The sequence below is a fragment of the Diabrotica virgifera genome, chromosome 3 (assembly GCF_917563875.1).
Source record: "Diabrotica virgifera virgifera chromosome 3, PGI_DIABVI_V3a".
Classification (NCBI taxonomy): Eukaryota; Metazoa; Arthropoda; class Insecta; order Coleoptera; family Chrysomelidae; genus Diabrotica; species Diabrotica virgifera.
Window position 1 is genome coordinate 18,275,730 of NC_065445.1, and position 27,840 is coordinate 18,303,569.

Sequence of the window (27,840 nt, forward strand, 5' to 3'; positions counted from 1 at the left end):
GACATAATAATGAAAATTCCATATATTTTTTGAAAAATAATTTTTAATATAAAGTTATATAATTTTAAATAATCATTTCTTATAATCTTAATCATAAATGGTATATAATTTCAACACTTAAAGCTTTGAAATCGATGAAATGGCGATATGTGCTTAACTATAAATACAATTTAAATAATATAACACAATTTGACACATTTGGGTGTACATTTTTGTCACTTCTAGTTAATTTATTCAATTTGAATATGTAAAGCCCGTTCATAGCCACATACTAATCATGGTTTGTACGGTATGCGGCAAAATAAACAGTACTGAAATGAGTATGGCTCAAATTTGTATGTGTCATGCGCCGAAACGTACCGAGTCGTTTCCGAACGTCGTTATAACGTATGTGAAAATCGGGTTAATGTTAGTGATGTTGAAAAAGTAACTATTCGTTAGAAAGTACTCGTTACTTACGAATACCGAAAGTAACGATTACTATACAGAGAGGGAAATCGTTACTTTGATTACTCGACTATTGTATCTACTTTGATTACTTCGTTACTTCATACCAATCGTAATAAGCGAATAACGACTCATGTATCTACTTTGATTACTCTGATTACTTCGTACCGATCGTATCAGAGCGAGTAACGACTATTGTATCCACTTTGATAACTTTGATTACTCTGATTACTTCGTAATTCGTGAAGGTCGTTATTATATCGAATACCTATACAAAATACCCACCTACTGAGAAATACGATTCTCGATATGATTACCGGTACTCAAATACAAAAGTAATCATAGTAATCAAAGTAACGAATACTGTAAATGATTATGTACTTTATACAAAAGTAACGATTTGTAACGAATACTCGAAAGTATCTATAATCAACATCACTAGTTAATGTTAGATACTTTAGGATGGTTTTCAGTATTGCAGAAAAATTTTTTATCGCGGGGTACTATTTTCGGCCATACGGAAAAGGTCGCGAAAACGATCCAAGCTTAAAATCAACAATGATTTCAACAGGACGGGGCAACCTGTCACACGGCCAGGGAGTCTCTTCGAATACTGGGCGATGATTTTGGGAGATCGCCACTCACCAAACCTAACACCATCTGATGCGTACACATGGGGAATGCTGAAGGGAGCAGACTAATCCACCATCTGACATTCTGGAATTGTGGACTAGAAAAAGATTTTTTTCGTGCTAGAGACCATATTTAACATCTGGTTTATCGGAAACGTAGTCGTAAATAATGATTGCAAGGGTTTATGGTATATGATGTATACCATGATACTATAAATAACAAGATAATATATTGCGCATCTCGAAGAGAAGGGAGTCGTGACGTAACTGGAGACCCAAGTTCGTAATGACCGAATGATTTCCGATTAGTTTGAATTGCTCGCGGTTGTATAGTCCAGGCTGTATGGTCGCCCCCGTTAGGTAAATTATTCCGATTCGATTTTTTTGCACAAACTTACTAAAAAAGGGTTCCTTATAACAAATCCGCAGGGTGCCGGGAGGTGCCGCGGTCAGAAAATTGTTTAAACATTTTTTTTTAAACAAATTCAAAACATTAACTTTTTCGATTTGTTAAATTTTATTAGATTTTTTGGATCATTATAAGCAAAAAAGGTCTCTTGTGATTTTTCTCTAAAATTTATTTTTGTCGAGTTATACGCAATTTAATATTTGAAAAACGCGAAAATCGCCATTTTCAAGGCTTAATAACTCAGTTAAAAATTATTACTATGAAAGTTAGAAAGTGACCAAATCAAAGTTTAAAGTCCACCCTACAAGATCCTGAAAAAATTTTTGTCATTATTTTATTAGTAAGCTGTTATTTTTAATTATTAACAAAGAGCGCTAACTGTGTATAGGCGGCCGTCAATGGTGAGTGCGAAAGAGATGCACCATTCCGGCCGTCTAATGGTGCATCTCACTTGCACTCACATTGACGGCCGCCTTACTTAGCGCTCATGGTTAACAATTAAAAATAATAGCTCAGTAATAAAATCATGACAAAATTTCTTCAGAATCCTCTAGGGGGGCTTTTAACTTTGATTCAGTCACTTTTTGACTTTCATAATAATAATAATTTTTAACCGAGTTATTAAGCCTAGAAAATGGCCATTTTCGCGTTTTTCAAATTTTAAATCGAGTTTAACTCAACAACAGTCAATTTTAGAGAAAAATTACAAGAGACCTTTTTGGCTCATAATGACCCAAAGAATCAAAAAAAATATACGAAGTGAAAAAAATGATTTTTTTGAAGTGAAAAAATTGATTTTTTGAAATTGTTTAAATAATTTTCCGACCGCGGCACCTCCCGGCACTCTGTGTATTTGTTATAAGGAACTCTTTTTAAGTGAGTTTGTGCAACAAAATCGAATCGGAATATGTTACCTAACGGGGGCGACGATACAGCCTGGACTATAAGCTAACAACAAGAATTCAAATTCCGGTCTGCAGTTACGTCATGCGATGCGCGAACTCGGACGTATTTGCGCTACGGGAAGATACTATCTTGTTATTTATAGTATCATGATGTATACTAAATATAGCAATAATAATAATATTAAACATTTTAATATTCATTTCAGTACTGTTTATTTTGCCGCATACTGTATTACAATTCTATATTGAATCTTTTAGTGTTAAAGGTTGGCACTAAAGACGACTAATAAACACTATATAGTCAGAACCGTGATATAGTCACTTAAATATTCACCAAATGTGTCAAATTTAAAAATGCGCGCGAAATGATGTATATGGTTTATACTTAAAAAGGTTATATCAGATCGATTAATCTTAAAAACGATGCTTCATCGTCTTTTTGGAAAATAAAATACACACTGACCGTGTTATTTTAAATAATTATATTTTTGGACAAATTTAGTCAGGTTAGGCTATAGTTCAGAGAAATAAGGAAAAAAAATATCGTGTTGGTGACACATCCCCCTCCAGGCTGAAACCAAATTTTTCGAGTAATATGGTCATCTATAATAATAACCTATATGTTTCCTGCAGCCGATTTTGATGATATACATAGTTATAAACAAATGAAGATCAAAAAACGGTAAATTTTCGCTTTTTTCGTCTCTTACTAAAAAATTGGGCATTTTAAACAAATTTGAGAGTAATAAACTCATAAACCGTATAAAAACTTCAATATGGCGTTCACTGAATATGTCTATCCTTATTGGTTACTTAGAAAATTGCCAAATAAATCATAAATTTTGAGTTTTTATAAATATTCATAACTTATGTAAAAATTAACTTAGAACCTTCTTATTACATGGAATGCTGAGACTTATGGTGCTGAAATTACACCCTAAATTCCAAAGCAATTGGTCAAATAGTTTAAAAGTTATTTAATTTGTTTATCCAAAATTTATTTTTTTTGCAACACTGTAAGTCAGAAAATGATGAAGTTACAGTAATATTTTGGATAGTTTATGAAAGAAGAAAATTTACAGTATTAATTTAATTTAAAAAAAATGACAAAAAATAATTATAGATATTGCAAATACATGTGTATTAAAAAAATGGGGGGGGGGGGGGCTAACTTTGTCCCTAAATGTCCTAGAACAGTTGTTTTTCTTTTTAAATGTGTATAAAAATTCAGTCTTTCTAAATATGAAAAAGTAATTTTTCTACGGGTAACGGTTAAAAAGTTATTCTAATTGTTTATAAGTAAGCAAAAAATGGACATGTTTTTGCAAAATAATTTTACACTGTTTAAAATTATTTTTTGTCATTTATTTTGAATTAAGGTAATAGTATAAATGTTCTTCTTTCATAAACTGTCCGAAGTATTATTGTAACCTCATAATTTTCTGACTTATAGTGTTGCAAAAAAAAACGAATTTGGGAAAAATAAATTAAATAACTTTTAAACTATTTGACCAATTGCTTTGAAATTTAAAATATAATTTAAGTACAAGAAGTCTCGGCATTCCGCGTAATAAGAAGATTCTAAGTTAATTTTTACCTAAGTTACGAATATTTATAAAAACTCAATATTTATGATTTATTTTGCAATTTTCTAAGCAACCAATAAGGTTGGACATATTCAACGAATGCCATATTGAAGTTTTTTATACCATTTATGAGTTTCTTACTCTCAAATTTGTTTAAAGTGCTTAACTTTTTGGTAATAGACGAAAAAAGCGATAATTTACCGTTTTTCGATCTTCATTTGTTTATAACTATGTATATCATCAAAATCGGCTGCAGGAAACATATAGGTTAATAATATAGATATCCATACTACTAAACAAATTTGGTTTCGGCCTGGAGGGGGATGTGTCACGAGAAAAACCTTATTTCTCTGGACTACTATAAAATCACAGACTTTGAACTAAAGATTTCTGTAAAGCATTATTACATTATTTAAAGGGGTAAATTTGTAATAAAAGATAATTATTTGGAGATAAGTCTATACGGTTCAAGTTTTCGATAAATTTTTCACTTACACAAAATGGTAATCGTTTCTAATATCACATATTATTTGGTATTTTAAAGCAGGATTAAATATAATAAAAATAATAGATTAACTCTGCAAGCCCAGCTTGATTCACTATTTTTGTTATTCTTTTAATAATCTTTTCTATTTGTCTCATTTATTATTAAACTTTTTCGTCCAAGAATTTCAAGGATGCAACTTAAGAGATGCAATTTAAGAGTTCAGCAAAAACGGGACAATAACTTCTGATTTATCAGGTGCTACAGTAAACCAATTATTCCAGAATAAATGAGACACCATTAACTGGCCTTCTAGGAATCCTGATTTCAATCCTCTTAACAATTTTCTGTGGCAATACATGAAAAGTAAAGTTTGTTTAGCAGTAAATGGTTGACTTCAAATAGTACCGACTATAAACATCCTGGGTTAACCGATAATAGTATAAAAGGCCCGGCTTCAGGTAAAATTTAAAATTATGTTTGAATGTTTGTTTTTCTATAATCTTAGCAAATAAAATAGATTTAATTTATTTTAAAACTTATTTGAAAACATTAATTTCGGGTACATAAGGCAAAGCAATATATTTTACATCCGTTTTTTGTTTTTGTCGTCGTAATTTTTGTAAATTTTGTGAATCCTTTGCTTTATTATAGGAGTACCGTCTAGTCAGTGATAATTGTCAAAAGACCAACTCTGTCTACCTCGTTTGCTTATCGCTCCGGACCGGTCTTAACAATGGGCCAAGTCAGATAAATTTAATAATATTTACGACCGCACTAATTGAAGTCAACCACTTACTGCTAAACAAACTTTCACGTATATGAGAACAAACCGACAAATTTGACGTCATTAAATCACAATATCATATCAAAAATGCTGAAAATCTCGAGAGAAATATGTCAACACGTTTTGCCAGCATTGGAATGAGATTAAAGCAGTGTGATGAATGGTCTTCATCTAGACTCTAGACAAAAACTACATTTTCAGTAATTTTGCAGTCCAGTATCTATCATCTATATTCTAAGATCAGAATAGCCATGATGATGTCTCGGAGATGGCACGTGAAGAAGAAGATCTGTCAATAAAACATAAACAACCTACTTGATTATTTGTCTTTCATTTTATTAAACTATAAAACCCCCGATACCGTTTATGTTTTATCCTTAGTTCAGGAGAAGGGTTTCAATTGTTCAGGATGAAATGCACGATACAGTACTATCTTTTGAAATAATATTAGCAAGCTTAAAGTTCAGCAAATTCCTAACCTCACTAACTTGCTTTGCTTGTTTGAAATCATAAGAAATCCTGTGTTATTCGAGAGATCTGTCAAAACTAACCCTAAAATCAATCTAACTTGCGGCAGTTAAGTACCTTTAACATTACTTGTAAAACGATATCTTATCTTTTCGCGGGTTACGTACTGTATTTATTATTATGCACTTTGGCCGTTTGACTAGAACTTACAGTACCATAATTAACAATTATATCCTCACTATCGTTCTGGTAATACCCAGGATTCGGCACGCTGTGTGCTCCCCTGGGCGACACTAAATTCGCATATTCATCTTCGCCTCTCGGAATGCTGTACATGCTTCTACCTCTGATTCTTCTACTTATTGAACTACCTGAAAAGACGAGAATTTTGTGAGAAATAATAATTTAAACTACACACCTGTATTTTTTATCGTTCTATTTTTACTAAAAGGTTTATTAATAGTCGATTATAAAAATGTTTTATTGCATTTGAATTTACAAGCTAGAAGGCCACAAAAAGACCGATAATTTCTTCTCTTGGGTAAAGTTTCTACAAATAGCCGGTTCTTTGCAGTAACTTCATTCTCAAGTCCGAAGTCGGACGATTTTGTTGACGCTTTATTATACACATTTCTCTATCTGCTCCTCAGTCTCACAATAGTCCACAAGTTCTACGTAAAATTACATATCTAGCCTTAGTGCTCGCTTTCACTATGTATTAAACGTACATACTCGACATAGCAAAGTGGTTCGATCGTCCGGAAAGGTGATGGCCACCGTTTTCTAGGATTCGCAAGGTGTGATCTACATCGACAACCTGGAAAAGGGCAAAACGATCAGTTTGCTCTACTATGTCGAATTATTGGGCCGATTCGACGCTGACTTGTAGAAAAACGGTCTCATTTGGTAATGAAAAAAGTGCTCTTCAAAAGTATCAGTTCACACTACTTCCGTCGTCACGGCCAAACTGGTCTACCGAATTGTTGCCCCATCCACCCTATTCTCCAGATTTGGCTTCATGAGACTTTTTTGTTTCCAAACTTGAAAAAGTCACTTGCTGGGCAGAAACGTATCTATATTGATACAAGGTAACCAGCATGTTAATAAAATTGTAACAATATTAAAAACCTCCTGGTTTTTACTGTAAAAAAGAAAATGTACTTACTAACTATTCCTATATGTTCCCTAATATCCGTATGCACGTCAGAAATATCCCACATGGCCAGGAATGATGAACAACAGGATTGGTTTCTGCTAGGCGATCCGGGCATTAGGTACTGTTCATAAGAGAAACTGTAGTGATGGGCAATGGCAGCCAAACACATCTCGATGCAAATCAGGAAATTTTGGAGTCTCGTAGAAAGACTTAGACCTTGATCAGGGGAATCTGCACCGGGTTTGATGAATTCAAAGTAGACGGCTAGTTGTATGAGTACTCCTTGGCTAAAATATTACCAATAAAGTTAAAACAAAAAAAATTGTGATATTTGAAAGGAAATGATAATAGTGTTAGATGTTAGATCGTGTGTGAATGCTATACATTGATGGCCATTTTTAAAGATTGATTCCTGCAAATTTATTTAATTTTTTCTGATTATTCCTTCCAGTATCAGATTAAAAAGAGTCATTGCTAGTGGATCTCCTTGTCGTAATCCTTCCTTTATTTCAAAATTATTTGATTTATGACCTTTCCATCTGTAGTACATCTGTTGTTTCTTTACCCTATTGCAGGCCTACTTAAAGTCGACAAACAGGACATATTATTGCTGTTTTAAGTTCGTAACACGTAGTCTGGATTTTTTTGCAAATATTTTTTCTGTCGTCGACCTATTGTTTCTAAATTTTGCCTGATATTCGTCCAATATCTGTTCCGTGTATTGATTTAGCTTTTTCCTTATGATTTGTGTCAAGATTTTGTAAGCCATTTCTAGTAACGTGATGCCTTTATAATTTTCACATCTCATTTTGCCACCTTTTTTGTGTATTGGGCATATCTTTGCTATTGCTCCTGGCATTTTTTCTGTTTCCCATATGCTTTTTATCAGATTATGTATCTCAATATGTAGCTTTTTCCCTCCTGCTTTTATTTTTCCGCCGATATTTCTGTTATTCCTGGGTTTTTATTGTTTTTAGTCCCTTTTCTTCATTTTCTATTTCTTCCTTTACAGGTATTTCTGCTACTATGTAATCATCTTCAATTTCGTGGATTGTTTCCATTTCTTCATCATTTTTGTTTAACAGTTGCATAAAGTAAGTTTGCCAATTTCTCATTATTTTCCTGGTTCATTTATCAATAATTCTTCATCATTTTTCATGTAAGGGTTATTTTTATGATATCCTCTATCCATTTTTCTTCTTTCCTGGTTCTTATCCTGGATCTTATTTCCTTTTTTGGAATTTTTTTTCCATCTCTTTCGAGTTTGTTTTCTTTTCTTGTTTTTACATGTTCTCTTCATAGTTTTCCTCTTTAGAAAAATATTACATTGATCAAAATTGCTCCAGGTCATCATCATCACAGTGTTACAGCCCTTAAAGGCCTTGGATTTTCTCAAACTTTCTACGCCATTCCGTTTTGGCCCTTGATTGAGTTGTCCAATTGGCAGCACCAATTTTGCTCAGCATCCTGTGTTACGTCGTCACTGGTTGTGCTGTTAAAATCCTTTTTATCATGTTCGATTCAATATAGATGAATTCAATATAATTTCTTGGTAGAATAATTATTATTGAAGAAAGTATTATATAACAAAACATTAAAACAATGTGCCACCTCGCAACGATAGTAACCTTGTACATTCAGCAAATTATCCAAAGTGTCACGACCTGACATTGAATTTAAAATATTTAAACAGGCCCGGAGAAAAAATATTTATTCAAAGAAAAAGATGACATATGCCCATTTGGGTTATCCCAAGTGATGTAGTGATTAATAAATGACGTTGTACGATGAGGTTGACGTTGGGATTTAATCTGTTGGACTACGTCGCTAGCCCTATACATCTGTTTGACCCAACGAACTGTCAATACTGATGGAATGGCCCCATCCCATTCAAACAGTGATGCGAGATTGCGGCCAACATACAAGAGAGGGGTCCTAGAGAGAGAGACAGAGAATGTCAGGGAACTTGCTACAACTACCACCAGAGTTGCCAGATTTGATTTTATAAATCCCCCACTTAGAAACTGAAATTCCCTCAAATTGAAGCTCAAATCCCCCAAAGTTAAATTTTTGCCGCATTTTAATAAATTAGTAGTCAAATGTAGAGAACAGTAAACCAAATGTTGTTCTGAAGCTATTTCCTTGTGGCATTTTTATAATCAACTATTTTCAATGGTAAATAAACCAAAATTATACTACTTATCAACAGGGGGCCCTGGAAATAATTCATAGGTCCTATCGTCTTCGATTATATGAGAGTATAATATACAGTTCTATGTATATTCGCAAATTTAATTTACCATGACCCCTTAAAATCGTCCATAATTCCCCCCACCCCTCCAAAAAAATCATCCAACCATTTTTGCTTAGAAAAATTCCCCTAGACGCTTTCAAATTACTCCAAAATTGTGGGAAAATACCCCTCTGGCAACCCTGACTACCACTATAAATTATTTTGTTTACGAAAGGTAGCGATTATCTTCTATCCTTCCCTGACTATGCTCTCTCATCCTGGCCGCATTAAATTCGCTTCATGCCCATTCCATCAGTATTGGAAGTTCGTTGGTTTGACCTCGGTATTTGTTCTCAGACTTTCCACTGCAGACGGTTTCTTTCAGTCCTTTTTTTTCATTTTCATATAATACTTGTATTAGTATAACACTTTGAATGAATACTTACAAAAAAGAAAAGAACACAACTGCTTTGATGCACAGAAATTTAGGCAGTGGCTTCATAGGTCTTAATTCTGCGACGCTAGCTTTGTAAAACATCACCAAACAGTACATGGCGATAAACTGAGAAACATTATTGACTGCTGTCAAATACGGGAACGCCACGTTTGCCTTAAATTGACCATCTCCATATACATCGAAATTTTTACAGACACTAAAAAAATATGTTGATTAGTATTCATCTATTTAATATTATGGTATTACTTATGATAGCAATGTTTTCTACACATATGTCCAAAAGTTTGGAATATTGGAATATTTCGCATTTTTATTGATTTTTGTACATAAACTTTTGTGAATAATTAAACATCATTTTGTTTCAATTCTTAACAATACTAAATAAATCTCAAAACCAGATAAACGATATGCAAAAAAAAATATTTATTCTCTTGGAGTGAAAAACTTAGAAAGTACAACTTATATTTAAAAATAAATTAGTAAAGAAAAAAATAATTTTCAATAAAACTGATAATTAGTATTTCCTCCACTGCTCTGTATGCATGCCTGTAGGCGATTTGGCATGCTTCCGATTAACTGGTCGAGCTGGGCTTGCGCAATTCTCTCCCATTCATCACGAGTAGCATCTTTTAGTTCGCGAAGTGTAATATGCGGATTGTTTCGCTTTTTGATGCGTGTTTTGAGAATGTCCCAAGCATGTTCAATAACGTTCATATCGGGGGAATTCGAGGGCCACTGTAATGTAGATATTCCTTCTTCTTCCAGAAAATTTTGTACTGCTGCTGTTCGATGAGGAGGTGCGTTGTCATGCATAAACACAAATTCATCACCTACTGCCCCTCGGAATAGACGTACGACAGGATTTAAAACTTCCTCGATGTACACAGCACCAGTGACACTTCTCTCCAGAACCAGCAGTGGCGTCCGTGTACCACTCATAATACCACCCCAAACCATAATACTGCCACCTTCAAACGGAACACGCGGTTGGGCTGTTTCTAGTCGGACTTATCCTGCGGTCCTCCAAACCAGTGGTTCTTCTAGAATCAGATACCAATTCAATTTTTGACTCCTCAGAAAACATCACGTTATTCCAGTTAGGACCATGTTGCACCATTTCTCTAGCCCATTGCTACCTTACTATTTTGTGTTGGTAGGTTAGTTTAGGAACATGTAAGGGCCTTCTACGATAGAAATTTACCGCATTTAATCGGCGTGTTATTGTTTGCTGAGAAATATTCAGTCCTTGTAGTCTAGAAATTTCTCCGGATATACCACTTGTGGATTTCAGACGATTTCTTTGAGCTATCAATGTTACTTGCCGATCTTGTGCTGCTGTTGTACATCGACTTCTACCACTTCTGGGACGATCCTTGACGTCATTTGTCTCTTGGATTTTTTTTTAAATTTTAGATACAGCACTCTGAGTAACATCAACAATATTCGCGATATCACTTTGACTAAAGCCCTGTTGTAACAAAGCAATTACTCTAGATCTGTCAAAGTGAGATATCACGTTTCTAGGCATTTTTAAATAACTCAATTCAAATTTAAACACAGACTGAAATAATGTGTAAATACGCTAATCAGTTGAAAGTGACCAAAATGGGCAAAATGATACAAAAACGATTCAAAGTTTTTATTATTTTCATGTAAAACGCTCTAAAATGAATATCAACAACAGTTTTGAAACCACCATAGGCGTAGATATATTATTTGTACGTATTCCAAACTTTTGGACATGTGTGTAGTTTAGAGGCTATACCTTCGTTTTTCAATACCATTTATACAAGCGGCCTCCTACCTAATGGTTGGTACAATTCATTGTTCATAGTTTTACCTAAGAAGACTACGGCAAAAACCTGTGCTGATTATAGAACCATCAGTTTGTTAAGCCATTTATTGAAAAAATTTTTAAGGGTAATACATGGCCGTATCTATAATAAATGCAAGGAATACCTATAGTGTAGGAAACAGAGGTTGAACCTCGCAAAATGAACACAAGTTCGGTTTTATTTTTTTCCCCTAGTATATCAAGGGGTGCTTATTATGAGACTAACTTTTTCTTAAAAAATTTCGCCCCGGAACGCCCCTTTTCGTCCCTTTAAATGGGGTAATTTGTAGTTTTTGCGATACGTTTTGCAAAAAATTTACGTAATAGTAAAATGAAGAGGACTATATTTCCTACTATTTATTTCCCGACAGCATATGTCTATCACCCACCGTTTAGCGGGGGTAGCGCCCCAAAGTTGACAACAAGTTTAAAAAAAAGTTTTTAAAAAAATATATTTTTCCCTAAGAGTTTTTGGTATAGGTTTCATTTAAGGGCAATTGCAAATTTTTTAATTACAGGGTGTTACATTTAAAAAAAACCCCTTTTATACCATCTGAGCCGCTTATGCTAGAGTAAAAAAACATTCAGCGATTACCCATGTACAAGTATTATTTACAAATTTGTATAATGCGCCGGTATATTTTCCCCGGAACCACCCCAAAAAAAGGAGAATTAATAAAAAAAATAATCAAAAATTGATTTTGGGCCACCACTGTGGCTTTAGGGTGCAAAGAAAATAAAATATGCATAGGTCATAATGTGTTGCAGACAGTGTGTTCTTTTATTTTCCATAAGTACGTTATCAATAAAATGAATAGGCGACGAAAAAAAAAACAAAAACTGGAGCCCGCCAAAGCATTTCTGAGGTTTACAACGCCACGGTGCCGTAACGGTTGCTTATACGAAAAAAAATGCATAGCACCTTATTTGTAGAGAAAATAGTGATCTTTAATTCTGTATAAGTTTTGTTTTAAATAATGCATAGGTAATGCGAAAATCGTAAAAACATGCTCGCCAAGGGATAGGGGTAGTTTCTGCAGTTTATTTTGAAGGATAGGGGTAGTTTCCGCAGGGATGTTACAATAACCATATATATTTATGAAAAACCCTATTGATGGAGCATATGCCCATACGGGTCAAAAAGCAAAAAAAAAATTTTTTTTCAACCCCCCATTTTATTTTTTTGGGATATAGGGGTTGCATCAAGAAATCGCTTTTGGTGTCCATGCATGGGTAATAAGAACGTGCACAAAATGATATATGAAGCATTTTAATAAAGGGCATGGTGTGTGCAGGATTCCACAAAAATCACTTTCTTTATTAATTCTCCTTTTTTTGGGGTGGTTCCGGGGAAAAAATGGGGGTGCATTATACAAATTTGTAAACATCACCAGTACATGGATAATCGCTGAAAAATATTTTACACTAGCATAAGCATTTCAGATGGTATAAAAAGAGGTTTTTTAAAATGTAACACCCCGTAATTAAAAAATGGGCAATTCCCCTTAAATGAAACCTATACCAAAAAATCAACCACTTTTGTATGATGTGGCGACATGAACTCTTAATAAACAATGTCTCAATAGATTGGAAGCATTTGAAATGTGGACATCTCGAAGAATGCTGAGAATCTCCTGGACAGACAGAATAACCAATGAGGATGTACTAACAAGAATACAGGACAGCAGGGAGATACTGGATTCCATCAAAATAAGAAAACTTCAATACTTGACTTATATAACACGTGGTGACAGATATGAACTCCTAAAATTAATTATGAAGGGAAAGATTCAAGGAAGGCGCAGCATAGGTAGGAGAAAAAATGTCCTGGCTGAGAAATCTCAGAGAATGGTTTGGATGCAGCTCAACTGAACTCTTTTGGGCTGTAGTGTCAAAAGTTAGAATAGCAATGATGATTGCCAACATTCGTCGCGGAGATAACACGTAAAGAAGAAGGCGACAGTGAATTAAATTAAGATAGCTATGATGGTAACCAACGTTCTGAAAGAAAATGGTACATGAAGAAGAATTAAAAATTAAATAAAAGAAAATAAACACGACTTTCTGGAAGTCCAACAAAGATTATTATTATTAATAGAGAAAAAATTATTATTAATTAATTCAATTACTTACAAAGAAATAGCCGTAGTTAAAGGCCTCACCACAGTATACTGCAATATTCCATGCTTACAAATATGAACAAACTCCCTAAAAAATAAAAATTATCAACACGTCACAGATATTAATGAAACGCATTCCAGAAACTTTGTAAAGCAGTACCAACTATCTAAGACACTCATTAATATTCAACTAGCGGAATGCTATTGTTCGATCTAGAGATCTACCTGTTTTATAAAATGATCCCTTGTTTATGTAATTTAACACCTCTAACAATAGCACCCCGCTTAGCTGAATATTAACACGTTGACGGACAGAACGTCTAGAGACGTCTAATTTCCATTGATGTAATGTGACACAACGTCTATAGACGTTGCATTTTTCCCTATTCTACTTTGCAAAATACATATAGTATCACAACACTTGCTTATACATTTGACGCACTGTCCGTCAACGTGTTAATCAGTTTCTATGATAGCTGGTATGGGTATATTACCTGCCCATTTCCCAATCCGGCAAACAACACAGCGGGAATATATGCTTCACTTGTGGCTTTAGCTCCAAATTTGCTTCTAAATCCATTTCCATGTTTAAATAATTCAACAGAAATTTCATAAAATTATAGATTACAAAGGCCTCATAGCATTCTCTTATACTATCTACATATACTGATTGATCTGGATAAATGAGTCCCAACCACTTAAAAACAAAGATGTATTAGTTTGTTAAAATATTGGAAAAAATTGTTTTACTTACTGCGTTAATGGCATAGATTGGGACCATCCATAATATTCTGCAATAAAAAATAATTGTATAGCAAGATTTGACAACCCATGAGGATCTAGGGTAGGTAATAACAATTTATGGAAAACAGGAACGGAAAATCAACAAATGAGACAAAATAATTCATATGTTTCAAAATTATGGAACCTTGTAAAGGTCTAGTAGATAGGTATTATTTTTCTCATGAGTATCTTTCAGTGCGTCACAGTTTTTCGATATCTTTCTAACGCATTAAATTGTATGTGACAGAAAAAAGGCACGTCTGTGATTAGAGACATTTATAACATTTAATCTAGTTGTCGATAGATGGCGCTATAATCGAAAAAAAATATTTACGAATTATATAATATATCTACGAATATAATCTGTACAATTTATAAGACTATACAAATCAAAGAAAATACCATTTTATAAATGCAATAAACACAATTGATTTGTTTTTACGCCAAATTGCAAATAAAATGTGACAACTGTCAGATTTAACTAAAATGTCATGTTAGAATAAATGTTATAAATGTGTATTATCATGGACTTACCTTTTTTTTATCATTTGTGACGCACTGAAAAATGCTCATGAAAAGAACTTTACTAGATGTTTTTGGATACTGTCATCTACGATCTAGCACAGAGGTCCCCAAACTATTTTTTCTCGTAGACCACTTTACAAAATTTACTGGTTTCGGTGGAGTCCTGGTAACCCCCCCCCCCCGGAGGGGTAAAAATAAGACATTGAAGGTCTTATTCTTCTTCTTTTTTGTTTTCAAAATATATATTTTAAGCGATTTTACAGTGATTTGGAATTAATTTAAACAAATTTGCATTTTTATCAATGTACAGCCGGTTCCTAAAAAAACTGATACGACTCTTAGTAAGATTTGATCATGTTGAGCAGTGTATTTGATTGATCTGACATTATATTTATTATGACATACAAATAATAAAATAAACAAACAACAAACAACTGATTACATATTATGTTAATTCATAAATTGTACTAATTATTAAGGTCTAAATGTTTATATTATTTTAAATATATCTAAACTTTTATATTAACTATCTAAATGATAGTTTTTACATCAAATAGATCACATAATTATTGTAAACGTGGATTATACAACAAAACAAATTAATATTCAATTCAGCCCTGTAACTTATTAAAATAAATATTATAGAAGTTTTCAGGGACTTTCAGCCCTCGGTAATAATGTAGTCTTTCATTCTGAGTTTAAATTTTTCAAAAATATTTATTAGTTTTCTCAGGATTCGAAGAAAATGAATACAATTAAAATACATTGAGAATTTTGACATGCGTCACAATTTTGCATTAACTCAATGTAAAATTCTAAACTGTTAAATTCCAGCTCCCCTAATTATTTGACATCAAAAGACATTAGAAACTATTTGTAGAGGATTGAAATCTGTATTGAAAACAACTGTTAAAATTGGTCTACGTAATTAAACATATTCCAAAATTTTGTAAAAATGTAATACATTTCAGTTTTCAGCCCAAACTTAGGCCACACACAATGCAATAATGTTCACATTTTTGAACTATCAATATTTTTATTGTATCATCTATTGTAACAATACAGTTAATAAGATACCCTCAGTTGCGGAGAAAGTATTAATAATAAAGATTAATAATAAAGTCTAATAACCGTGGAACAGAATAAGTTATCTGACAAATTTTAAGATTTGGCAGTGACATTGACAGTATGTAAATATTAAGTATTTATCCTTCAAAATACACTGCTCAATTTTCTACAAAATACGCTTCAAGAGTCGTATCAGTTTTTTATGGAACCAGGTGTACATATCAATGGAAAAATAATGTTTTAATAGAAGGGGCTCAAAATGCGACTATTAGGCACTATAACAAGTTTTTTAATTTAAAACAAGTTTTTGATCAAATTTTAGTGTAAAAAACGTTAAAATACTGTTTTTAATTCCGCCGTTGCGTTAGCCGCCATCTTGATTTTAAAGGAGAACCGTTTTTGCTATATTTTCCGAGTTAATTGTACTTACAGTAGACGCCTATATTTTTGACTTTGATTATTCCACGTATTTTTTTGTACTGTAAAACTATACAAATTCTTTTAACAACTTAAAAGTCCTGTGTTTTGGCTATCTGTGGGCAAATTTTCAGTCAAATCGAAGGACACGTATTTTGGGAATGGAGGAAAATGTTTTAACGTTTTCTACACTAAAATTTTATCAAAAACTTGTTTTTAATCAAAATAAGTAACTTGTTATAATACGTTATACCTAATGACATTTTTGAGTCCTTACTATTAAAACACTATTTTTTTCATTGATATTTGACGATAAAAAAAGAATGTGTGTGTACTTTGTACGCACGTAAGAAGTTATACTTCTATTATATAATTTCAACGAAATAAATATACTTAACAGTTACAATACAAAAAATTAACAATAATTACCAAAAATTAAACAAAACTTAACAATGCCAAAAAAAGAATATGAATCGTCCGGGATTTGAACCCGCGATCTCTCGATCTCTGGTCCAATGCTCTACCAACCAGGCTATCAAGGCGTCTGTTATTGACGTTTCGGATATACATAATTACACATCACGGTGACAAGTGAAATATAAAAATAGATATTTTATTATTGTACGCCCAAGGAAGACAAATCCAAAGACACAAAAATTATAATAAATAATACATTTACTAAAAAACACTAATATATTATTTTAATGACTTGCTGTGTGCGCATGCTCGCAGTATTATGAAATTTTACTCTCAATCGCGCCTAAAGAAGTATAACTTCAAAAAAATGCAAATTTGTTTAAATAAATACCAAATCACTATAACATTTTCGTGGACCCCCACTTAAAACTTGTGAACCCGCATTTTTATTTCACGCCAACGTAGACCCCCGTTGAGTCCCTCGTGGACACCTGGGGGTCCACCTGGACCACTTAGGGAATCACTGAATCTAGCCTCTCGCAGTCTAAACTAGCCTAGAGACTACTTTAGGACTCCTTAGAGCCTTCATGTTAAAACCTATTTATGCTTCGTCGATTATTACATTAAAATGTTCAATAGGGATGTTCACAAAAAATTAAAAAGTCATTTCAAACATGTAAAACGATTAAGAAACACCCTAGGAATAATTGTCCAAAATTTCAACAAAATTGAAAAAGTCTTTCTATAAAAAATCTTTATTAGAAATCTAGCATTATTTTAAATTTCAAGAACGCTTCTCTATTGGCCTGACGTCACTAGTTGCATACCCCAAGCGCGCGCCATTCTCATAGTGTTATTGTTTACCTGTTTGACGTTTCAGGTCATTTTATTTTGTTCTCTTCTTGTTTTATCAGGGTTAAAGTGGAGTTTTATAGTGAATTTGTTTAGTTTAAAGTGGATAGACTGTTTGTAAGAACATATTTTGGGTGGTACAAAAATAAACAAATAAAATGGAAGAAGGTTTTCAGAAAGCCGATTCGTATAAACTACTGACTGTAGTGTAGATGTAACAATGGTGTATGATTTATTGGCATCTTGTAAAAAAAGAAATCTACCACAGCTTTACTGAGTATATATTCCATATAATTTTCCATGTCTTCTTTAAGCTAAAAAAATAAATGCTTAATGCTCCACAAAAAAATAGAGAAAGTTGTATATTGTATACATACATTGGCTGGTTATTACCTTACCTTGGTTAGGTGTATTAAAACTATTTTTGAAGTTATACTTCTTTACCGGCGATAGAGGGTAAATTTTTATATGGGAAAACCTAGCGACCGGGCGCATGCGCATTATAACTTTGTTCTGATTGGATGTTCAAATGACATGTCAAAAATTATTCAATATGGCGGCTGTGGCACAGTTGTAGTTAGATTATTTATGGTTGTTGCGTTTTAAAATTTGTGTGAAAAGAAACAACAAACAATAGTTAGTTAATAGTTATACTGCCTTTTTAAATAGTTTTCATATACCTATATTTTTGGACTTTTGGACTATTTCGGACAAGGAAAACTCATTCTAATTTGGTAAGTACCTAGTTTTTATTATAATCATATTGTAATTATACATTTGGATTAGGTTGAAATACATACATTTATTTTCTCAAGAATGCGGATTTTAGAGAGAAATCCCAAATTAGGTTCGATTTTTATTTTTAAATTATGATTTTTTGGCGTAGATTTATTTATCTAGTAGGTATGTAATGCTTTGATTTACATACTTAATTTGATTACCAACAAAAGTTCTACCAATCTTCATCTAATATATTGTTTTCTTACTGTTTTGTTATATTTTTATATTTTCTTCCACAAAATTTAAACTACATAATTTTCAAAACAATTGTCAAACAGTAAAACGTTCAGTTACCGTATTTTTCCACATGATAAATAATGTGCGATTGGACGAGTGAGTCTACGCTTCGATTACGAGTCAAAGCGGCACGAAATTCAAGGGTTCAATTCCCGATGCAAGTTTTATTTTTTTATTTTTTTATGCATATTATGATTGTAAGTATATTTGTTATATAATTTTTTTTTTCAGCAAATGCGTATTTAAAATTTTTGCCAACAATTATTATCGTCCAGAAATCATTTTTTCTTTGTGGCATTTTTCAATGTGTTTGTGTGCGTTTTATTCTTTTATTTTTTTAAATTTTTGGTATAGTCTTAAAAATCACATAATATGTAGTAGAAGTATAACTTCTTACGTGCGTACAAAGTACACACACATTCTTTTTTATTCTTCTTCATGTGCCTTGTCCTTTGTGGACGTCATGGCAATCATGGCAATTTTAATTTCATTTGCGGCGTTTCTGAATAACTCGATCGATTTTTGTCCAAATCATTGCCGTAAGTTTTTAAGTCATGAGTGTCTTTTCTTCCGGGTCCGCGTTTGCTCTCTATTTTACCTTGCGTTATCAGTTGGAGTATACGATATTTATCATGCCTCATGAGATGACCGAAATATTTAAGATTTCGTTTCTTAATTATAAAAGAGATTTCTTTTTGTTTTTCCATTCGACGCAATACCTGTACGTTGGTGTGGGTCGCCAGGATATTTTGAGGATACGTGGGTACACAAACATCTCGAATGCCTCTAGCTTTTTCATTAATGTTTCCATTATTGTCCAGGCCTCTGCGCCATATAGCAAGACCGGAAATAATAACATTTTAGCAGCCGCATTTTTAGTGAAAGAGATATTATGTCGCAATGGGTGAAAATATTTCTCATGCATGTTGTTAAATGTTGCTCTGTCCTTTTCAACTCTAGATCTTATTTCGGTTGTTTCGTATTTCGAGTTGACAACTGTTCCAAGGTAAAAAATATTTTTGAACTTGGGTATTATACATTTTCATTTCAACCAATATTTTCACTAAATTATTAATGATTTTAATATAATATAAAGTCATACCTACATCCACCCACATGTAGTTATTTCAAGGTTTTTTTTACTGTATGTATTATTAGAATCCCGTTTTTAGGAATATCCCAGTTTAAGGAATACAAATTTGAGGTCCCGAAACTTTTTCATTTACTCCTTAAGGGGGTAGGTGCAAAATCTTGGTCTAATGCTATTTAAATTCATTAATTTTTTTCGAATTCTGGGAAAACTAATAAGTATTTTGGAAAAATGTAAATGCAGAAAGAACAATTACATTATTACCAAGGGCCGAAAGTCTCTGGAAAACTTCTATAGTGTTTATTTTATTAAGTTAGTTCTTTAAGTTAGTTATTTTAAGTTATAGCTGCAACAAACCATTTCTTTTTCTGTTTTAAATTGGCTGGAACGGTCATAAAAATCTTGTCAGAACTGTTTTTTGATGTATTTACACACCCAGGAACAAAACACCACTTATTTGGCTTTATTTTTAATAATCAAGTACGTAAAAAACTGCGCACATTAAAATACACTGAGTAAATAAGTATACAAAACTAGTCGTCGATCAAAGACGTTACGACTGCTGACGTCACAGACCGTAGCCTCGCTGCAGGGTACCGTTTTTCTAGCCTCCAAGAAAATCAACATTATGAACTCATTTATCTTAAAAAATATACATTTTTAAACAGTTTTATGATTGTTACGTTTTTATATACCTTGTAATCTATTGAATTTAACTATATTTAAAAATTAGTGAACATCCCTATTTATGAAGTGGGGAAGGCTATGGTTGGATTTGAAAATCTTCAATGTTCTTTCCAAACCTCTCTTTCTTTCTTTTTATCTCCTGCACCCTACATTTTACTATCTAGGGCAATTTTTGGGCAATATTTTGTCTCTATTCTCACTACATGACCAGACCATCGAAGTCTCTGAAGTTTCCAAACCATTCAGACCAAACTATGGTGTCTGACAAGGCTGTATTATATTACCCATACTATTTAATAATATATAGTGTGGAAACCAGTTGTGGAATAAAATTATTTTTGTCCTTGTTTTAAAAAATCATAAAAAACATTGAGACCCGTCAATTATTTGCGCTTTTTAAACAAAAATTTAAATATATGGGGTGATTCACGCAAGCATAGTCCATAAGCTTTATTTTTAATGGAACACCCAGTATTTTTTTATATGTTTAAAATCTGCTCAACAAATTTTTCTTAACGAACTATATCATGTAGATTGTAGAGTCTATTATGAATAATACAGGATGAAATTTTTGTTTTCACCTGATGAAATTACGGGTTGTTAAGGTGACACAGTAGCGATCAACAGGTAGTCAAAACGCGTTCCAAGATTGCGGCTATAATTTTGAATATTTTTTCGAGATATTTGGCACACGTATTTGTAATATAATAAAGAATGGCGGTACAGAGCCAAATTTGAAAAATATAGTAATATGTAGAAATTACTCTGTAATTAAATACAATATTAAAAAAACGAGCCTGTACCGCCATTAAGAAGAACAAAAAAATACACTTTCTTCAAATAAACTTTTTTATCCGATGCCTAGATTTTGTGTCATTTTGGAACTACTAATGAAATAAAAAAATTTAGTAGTTCCAAAATGACACAAAATCTAGGCATCGGATAAAAAAGTTTATTTGAAGAAAGGGTATTTTTTGTTCTTCTTAATGGCGGTACACGCTCGTTTTTTTAATATTGTATTTAATTACAGAGTAATCCAACACACAGTAAGGATCCAACATTTGCAGGCGAAACTGTAGCGAACAAGGCTTTCCCACATTGGCGCGGAACCTGACGCGACTGTTCGCCATACAAATATGAACAAATTATAATTTTAGGGCGGTCTTTTCATCTCCGGATAACTAATTAACGAGAAGTTTATCTGACAGATATTTAATAAAACTGTCAGATAAACTTCCCGATAACTACATAGTTACCCGGAGCACAATGAAAATAACGGCAACCGCATTGCTGACCAGCTATCTAGGAAGGCAGTAGGCGTAAGAGTTTTAGGCCTGCTGATCTTTTTGGCTGGTCAATTACAACAATCCAGGAAATTGCCAAAATGTCACTCCCGCACGCAAACCGTGAAAAGATGGGAACAAGGGCCTGAATGTAGACTTGTAAGGGAACACTAAAGAACCTTGAGAGGTCAGCATCAGAAAACTACTTGAGAATGACCAGGAAAAACCTACCCTTGACAGTTAGTTTTTTAACTGATGTTATTATCTTTATTTCATAATCATTAATCAACTTTTATTTCTGATAATGGATGACTAGTTCATGAAAATTCATGCATTTTTACTAATTTAAAATATTCATTTTAATTCAATCATTTTCTCCTAATTCTAACCCTATACTATCCTAGATTTTATCCTTTTTTCTTATATTTCATATATTATAGGATATTGTTTCACAATTTCAATGAGTTTTTCTGTAAGAGACATTTTAATTCACGCAAAACTACAACGGCAGCGGAAAAAATCGTGCATGCAGCGTTTCATGAAAACAACGCTGATCTACCGCGACCGTTGCGGATACCGCCCCAACTAGTGTGAACACACTCATAAGTCGCCGTGCATATCGATTCGCCGCGATTCCGCGTAGGTTGCGGCTGCGAAAGTTTCGCGTTGGTTTGGGGGATCCTTAATTTCCACATATTAATATATTTTTCAAATTGGGCTCTGTACCGCCATTCTTTATTATATTGCGAATAAGTGTGCCAAATATCTCGAAAATATATTCAAAAATTACAGCCGCAATCTTGGAACGCGTTTTCGCTACCTGTTGATCGCTACTGTTTCCTCTTAAGGAGCTTTTAAAAACATAAAAATATATAAGGTGTTCCATTCAAAATTTAGATGATTTACTATGTTAGACTTGCGTGAATCACCCTATACATCTAAATATATGTTTAAAAAATGCACATTTAAATTTATCAGTTGACATGTACCATCGTTTTTTATAATTTTCTAAAATATGGACACAAACAATTATTTTATTCACAAGTGGTTTTCACACTGTATAATTTCAAAAATTCACCCTGTAATATTCATAATAGATCCTAAATGATATGGTTCGTTGAGGTCAGGTTGTTAAGGAGCTTTTAAAAGTATAAGAATATACGGGGTGTTCCATTAAAAATAAAGCATATTATGGGCTCTGCTAGACTTGCAAGGATCACCCTGTACAAATTTATGTTTAATAAGTGCGCATTTATATATTAAAATCAACGGGTCTCAGCGTTTGTTATAATTTTTTAAGACAAGGTCAGAAATAAGTTTACTCCATAAGTGGTTTCACCCTGTATATTATGCTCATAAGGTGTTAGTGGCCATTATTATTGTAAACAGTATGTGTGTGTCTCATAAAATATATAAATGACCAATCAAGTCTCATTCATTAATATTTAGCATGTTTACTTTATTTAATTTGATTTGATAAGCCTAGTTATTGAAAACACAAATAATCATAGTATCCAAATGATTAATTAAGTGTTTTACTACAAAGATCCTTGTAATAACTTTATAAATTGTCTTCCTATTTTTAGATATACATTCTTGACAAAAATTCTTATTAATTTGTTTACGCCTAATATATTTTGTAAATTGAACTTGTGATAATGTGTCTCATAAATATTTATTCACTTACAGATAAATATGTACAATAAAATAATAAAATTTGATTCAAGAGGTCGTTTTAGATTTCTAGAATGAGTAGGTATAAGATAATTATTTCACAATTAACTAATATATGATAAAATAAATTGAAATAGAGAAAGCGAGAAGGCTGACAATAATTTATACCAAGAAACTATTATAATAATTAAAATATTTGAACAGAAATCATTGTAAATATACAACTTTTATGATCCATAAACATGGTAAACCACCTCACGAACATACCTCTTATCGTCCTATTAGTGTCTTACCGGTACTAGCTAAACTATTTGAGAAGCTATTAGCGACCAGGCTAATGAAGATAATAACTGATAATAATCTTTTTCCGGATCACCAGTTTGGTTTCAGAGAGAAGCATTCAACAATAGAACAAGTACATAGAGTCGTTGATATAGTAAATAAAACTTTTGAAGAAAAAAAGTACTGTTCTGCACTTTTTCTTGACGTCAGTCAGGCTTTTGATAAAGTCTGGCATGAAGGGTTGCTCTTCAAAATAAAAATAAACGTTCCTGATTCAATGTTTACTATACTAAAATCATATTTAGAAGAAAGGTACTACCGTGTCAAGCATGAAGCAGATACATCAAAAATCTACCCTATACGATCTGGAGTCCCTCAAGGTAGTGTTCTGGGTCCTATATTATATCTAATATTTACACACGACATACTAACAAACGAAAATGTAATGACTACAACAGTCGCAGATGCCACAGCTATGTTAGTCACAGATGAAAATCCCGCAACAGCTACCGAATCTCTTCAAAGGCATATTAGGAACATTGAAAAGTGGACAAAGAAATGGCGAATAAAGATCAATGAATCAAAATCACAACATATCATATTTACAAAATGTCGTAAAATATCGCCTAATATAGAAATAAGCCGAAAGCATTAAATACCTTGGTATGCACCTGGACAAAACTTTGACATGGAGAACACATATATGGAAAAAGCGCCAACAGTTAAATTTAAAATTTCGTAAAGATTATTGGATACTGGGCAGAACATCGAAGTTGTCTATACGTAACAAACTGTTGGTATACAATACAATACTCAAACCGGTATGGACCTATGGGATCCAGCTATGGGGTACAGCAGCAAAATCCAACATATCCATAATGGAAAGATTACAATCCAAAGTGTTACGCTCTATAACAGACGCCCCATGGTTCGTGTCAAACAAAGGCATTTATTGTTATCTAGAAGTACCTACGATCAGTGAAGTGATAGTTCAGTGCAGTGTTCGGTACATAAAACGCCTAGAAAGCCATCCAAATGCCCTGGCAATAAACTTGCTTGATAATAGTCAACAAACTCACACACTAAAACGTAAAAATCCACTGGACCTTATTTATAAATAATTTTTTTACCTCACCGTAATTGTGTTTATATTTTAGATAAATGTATTGTTTGTAAGTGTAAAATGTATGTTTGTATGTAGCATATTATCGGAATGTCATGTTTGTTACATACTAGAGGTCCAGTCATTAGACTGACCTCTCTAACGTAAATTTTTTTTTACTTCAAACCCCAGAGATGCTTATTGTTAGAATTTTTATAACTAACAGATTGCTGAATAAACATTTCAAAAAAAATAAATATATATATACAACTTCTAGGATCTGAAATTGACCACTATTTTCCTCCTTTAACACAATTTGCATCTACATAATTATTTTGTCAAATTAAATAGGTAGCGCATGTGCGAAAAGAACCAAGACTGTCAAATATTTTATGGAATGAACATTGGATCGAAAAACTGAAAAACATGTATTCAATATTTTTCAAAAATCTACTGAATGACACCAAACACGACTCTCCATTCCACCCTCTGCAGGCGGGGTGGGGGTTGGGTGAGGGATAACTTTAAGATCTTAAAAAAAAGGAACCTCCTTTTTTATTGCAGATTTGGATTCCTTATGCAAAAATAAGTAAATTTTATTAGAGAATTTTTTTTCAAATTTTTGATAGATGCGCTATAATCAGAAAAAAATTTTTATCCTTATACCATAGGACAAATATAGAAACAGTCTAATATCTCGACAAATACACTTTTAAATGAAAAACTGAAAAACATGTTTTCAATATTTTTCAAAAATCTATCGAATGACATCAAAAATGACCACCTACCCTACAACCTGGAGGTGGGGTGGGGGATAACTTTAAAATAGCTTGCTGGAAGTCTATAAATAGTAGGTGTAAATTTATGTCATATCCGTAGTACTATTCAATTGATTGTGTTAGTAAGTGAATGTAGTCTATGGTTGATTTTCCTTTTCTGAAGCCATGTTGATTATTGCCGTAGTGTATTTTCGGTGTATTTATGTTTTGTTTTTCAATATGCTTGTCAATATTTTGTATGTGATGTTCAGTATGATTCATGCACCATGATAATACATGATTTCTCTGCTACTGGTATCCCTTGGATCTTTTTTTTATATACCGGGTGTCCACTTATATTTTCCCCCATTTTAACTGCCTATAAATTCTAAACAACTCAAGATAGACATATGCGGTTTTTGTTGAAATGTTTTATTTTAGTAAAATTTTTGTTTGAATGGATTGAATTTTTTATATCGTATTTAAATAAAAATTAGCGGTTTTTTGATAAAAAACGTTGTTGACTTTTTTTATTGAAACACCCAGTATATTTTTTTGTAAATTGAAAGAACGGTTATTTACCTCCAGTCATATAAAGTTTTCTAAAATCGGTTGTCAAATGACTGAGCAATTATAATTTTTAAAATGAGAGATGTAATGTGGAAATCACTTAACATAATATTAATTTGCTTAGTTATGTGATATCCACGTTGCACCTCTCATTTTAAAAATTAATTACTCAGTCATTTGACAACTGATATCAAAAAACCTTGTATCGCTGGGTAGGTGAATGGCCGTTCTTTCAATTTATAAAAAAAATATACTGGGTGTTTCATTAAAAAAAAGTCAACAAAAGTTTTTTCAAAAATCCGCCATTTTTTTCGTAATTGAAAGCGATATAAAAAACTCAATCCATTCAGACAAAACTTTTACTAAAATAAAACATTTCAGTGAAAACCGCATATTTCTATCTTGAGCCGTTTAGAAGTTATTGGCAGTTAAAATGGGGGAAAATATAAGTGGACACCCGTATTATATTATATTGTTATTATGTGACACTTTCTCCATTACATAGACATATTTTACTAGTTCTATATATCTTTTATTATTTTATGAATCCTATACATCAGTTCCTATCCCTCATTTTTTACTAATTCATTGTTGATTTCAACTAGTCCTACTGTTTTTCCTGATTTCAATCTTTTCACTGTCTCAATAAGTTCCTTATAAGAGGGAGCGTTTGCTTCATCTCATTCCTATGATATCTCTATTTCTCTGATACTTCGGCTTTGTTTGATTTTGTACAAGTTAGAGACATGCTTTCCTCAGTTTTCTTTACTGATTTTAGGTCTTACTATTGTTTAATTGTTGTTACCATCATTTTTAACACATTCATATATTTTTTGTTGTCTTTGTTGCTTCTATTGCTTCCATTTGCTCTTAATCTATTCAGAGTTTTTCTTTTTTATTATAGGAATTCAAAAAAAGAAGCATTTGTAAAGCATATGTTGTAGCGTAGCAAAGTTACACCCTAAATAAATCAATCAACAGAAAAAACAGCTTTTTATTTATTCATGCCATATGCCATAGTAAAAGAACAGCAAAATAATGTCCGAATTAAAAAAAAGATGCAAATAACATTATACACATTATGTGCATATGTGAGGTGTTATTAAAAATCCAAATACTGCTTTCATTGTAATTTTAATATTTAAGAGCCTAAACATACTTTACAGGGCAAAATATTTCTGGTCTAAATTGAATGAAGAAAAATCGTATCTCGATCCAATACAAAACTATGTACACATAGTGATCAAATTAAACTACTTATTCAAAAAGTACAATTTGTTTCAAAACATACTAAACACATATGAGTAATCTATGATGAAATTCTAATTAAATGAAATTATGTTCATTGCGAAATTTTGCTAAAAACTTATAACATTAAATTTTGACTTACCTAATAACATGTTTCTGTAGTTTAGGTTGAACATAATGTATGACATGCTGTATAATTTCCCAAAAAGATAAAGGAATGGCCACCCATACAAAAATACCACCTATAAGAATCTCCTGATCATGTTTATTAAAACCATCTTCTAAGGATTTAACTAAAAATAATGGTACAAAGACTAAAGCAGCTAAGGCATATAAAAGAATAAAAAGAGGCCTTATCCATAATCTCCACCTAGAAAAACATTCTATACACGCTTCACTACACATGATGGTATATCACATTATTTATTTTGAATGCTAAATCTAAAAACACAGTAGAAATATAAATATTGATAAATCTGTTTTTACTTGTCAAAAATTTGATTATTAAACAGGATGACAGCTCGACAGCTGTTATATTTTTCATTCTGA

At 32.4% G+C, this 27,840-nt stretch overlaps 1 protein-coding gene across 1 annotated transcript; it reads right to left on the reverse strand.

Annotated features, from left to right (window-relative positions):
- Positions 1-27,800, reverse strand: LOC114328634 (transmembrane protein 184C). Its single transcript, XM_028277547.2, has 7 exons — positions 27,434-27,800; positions 14,273-14,309; positions 14,013-14,215; positions 13,532-13,606; positions 9,554-9,760; positions 6,884-7,161; positions 1-6,089 (listed from the first exon to the last, which is right to left on the reverse strand). The coding sequence occupies exons 1-7, from the start codon at positions 27,694-27,696 to the stop codon at positions 5,878-5,880; spliced, it is 1,275 nt and encodes a 424-aa protein (XP_028133348.1). The 5' UTR covers positions 27,697-27,800; the 3' UTR covers positions 1-5,877.
- Between the last annotated feature and the right edge of the window lie 40 nt (positions 27,801-27,840).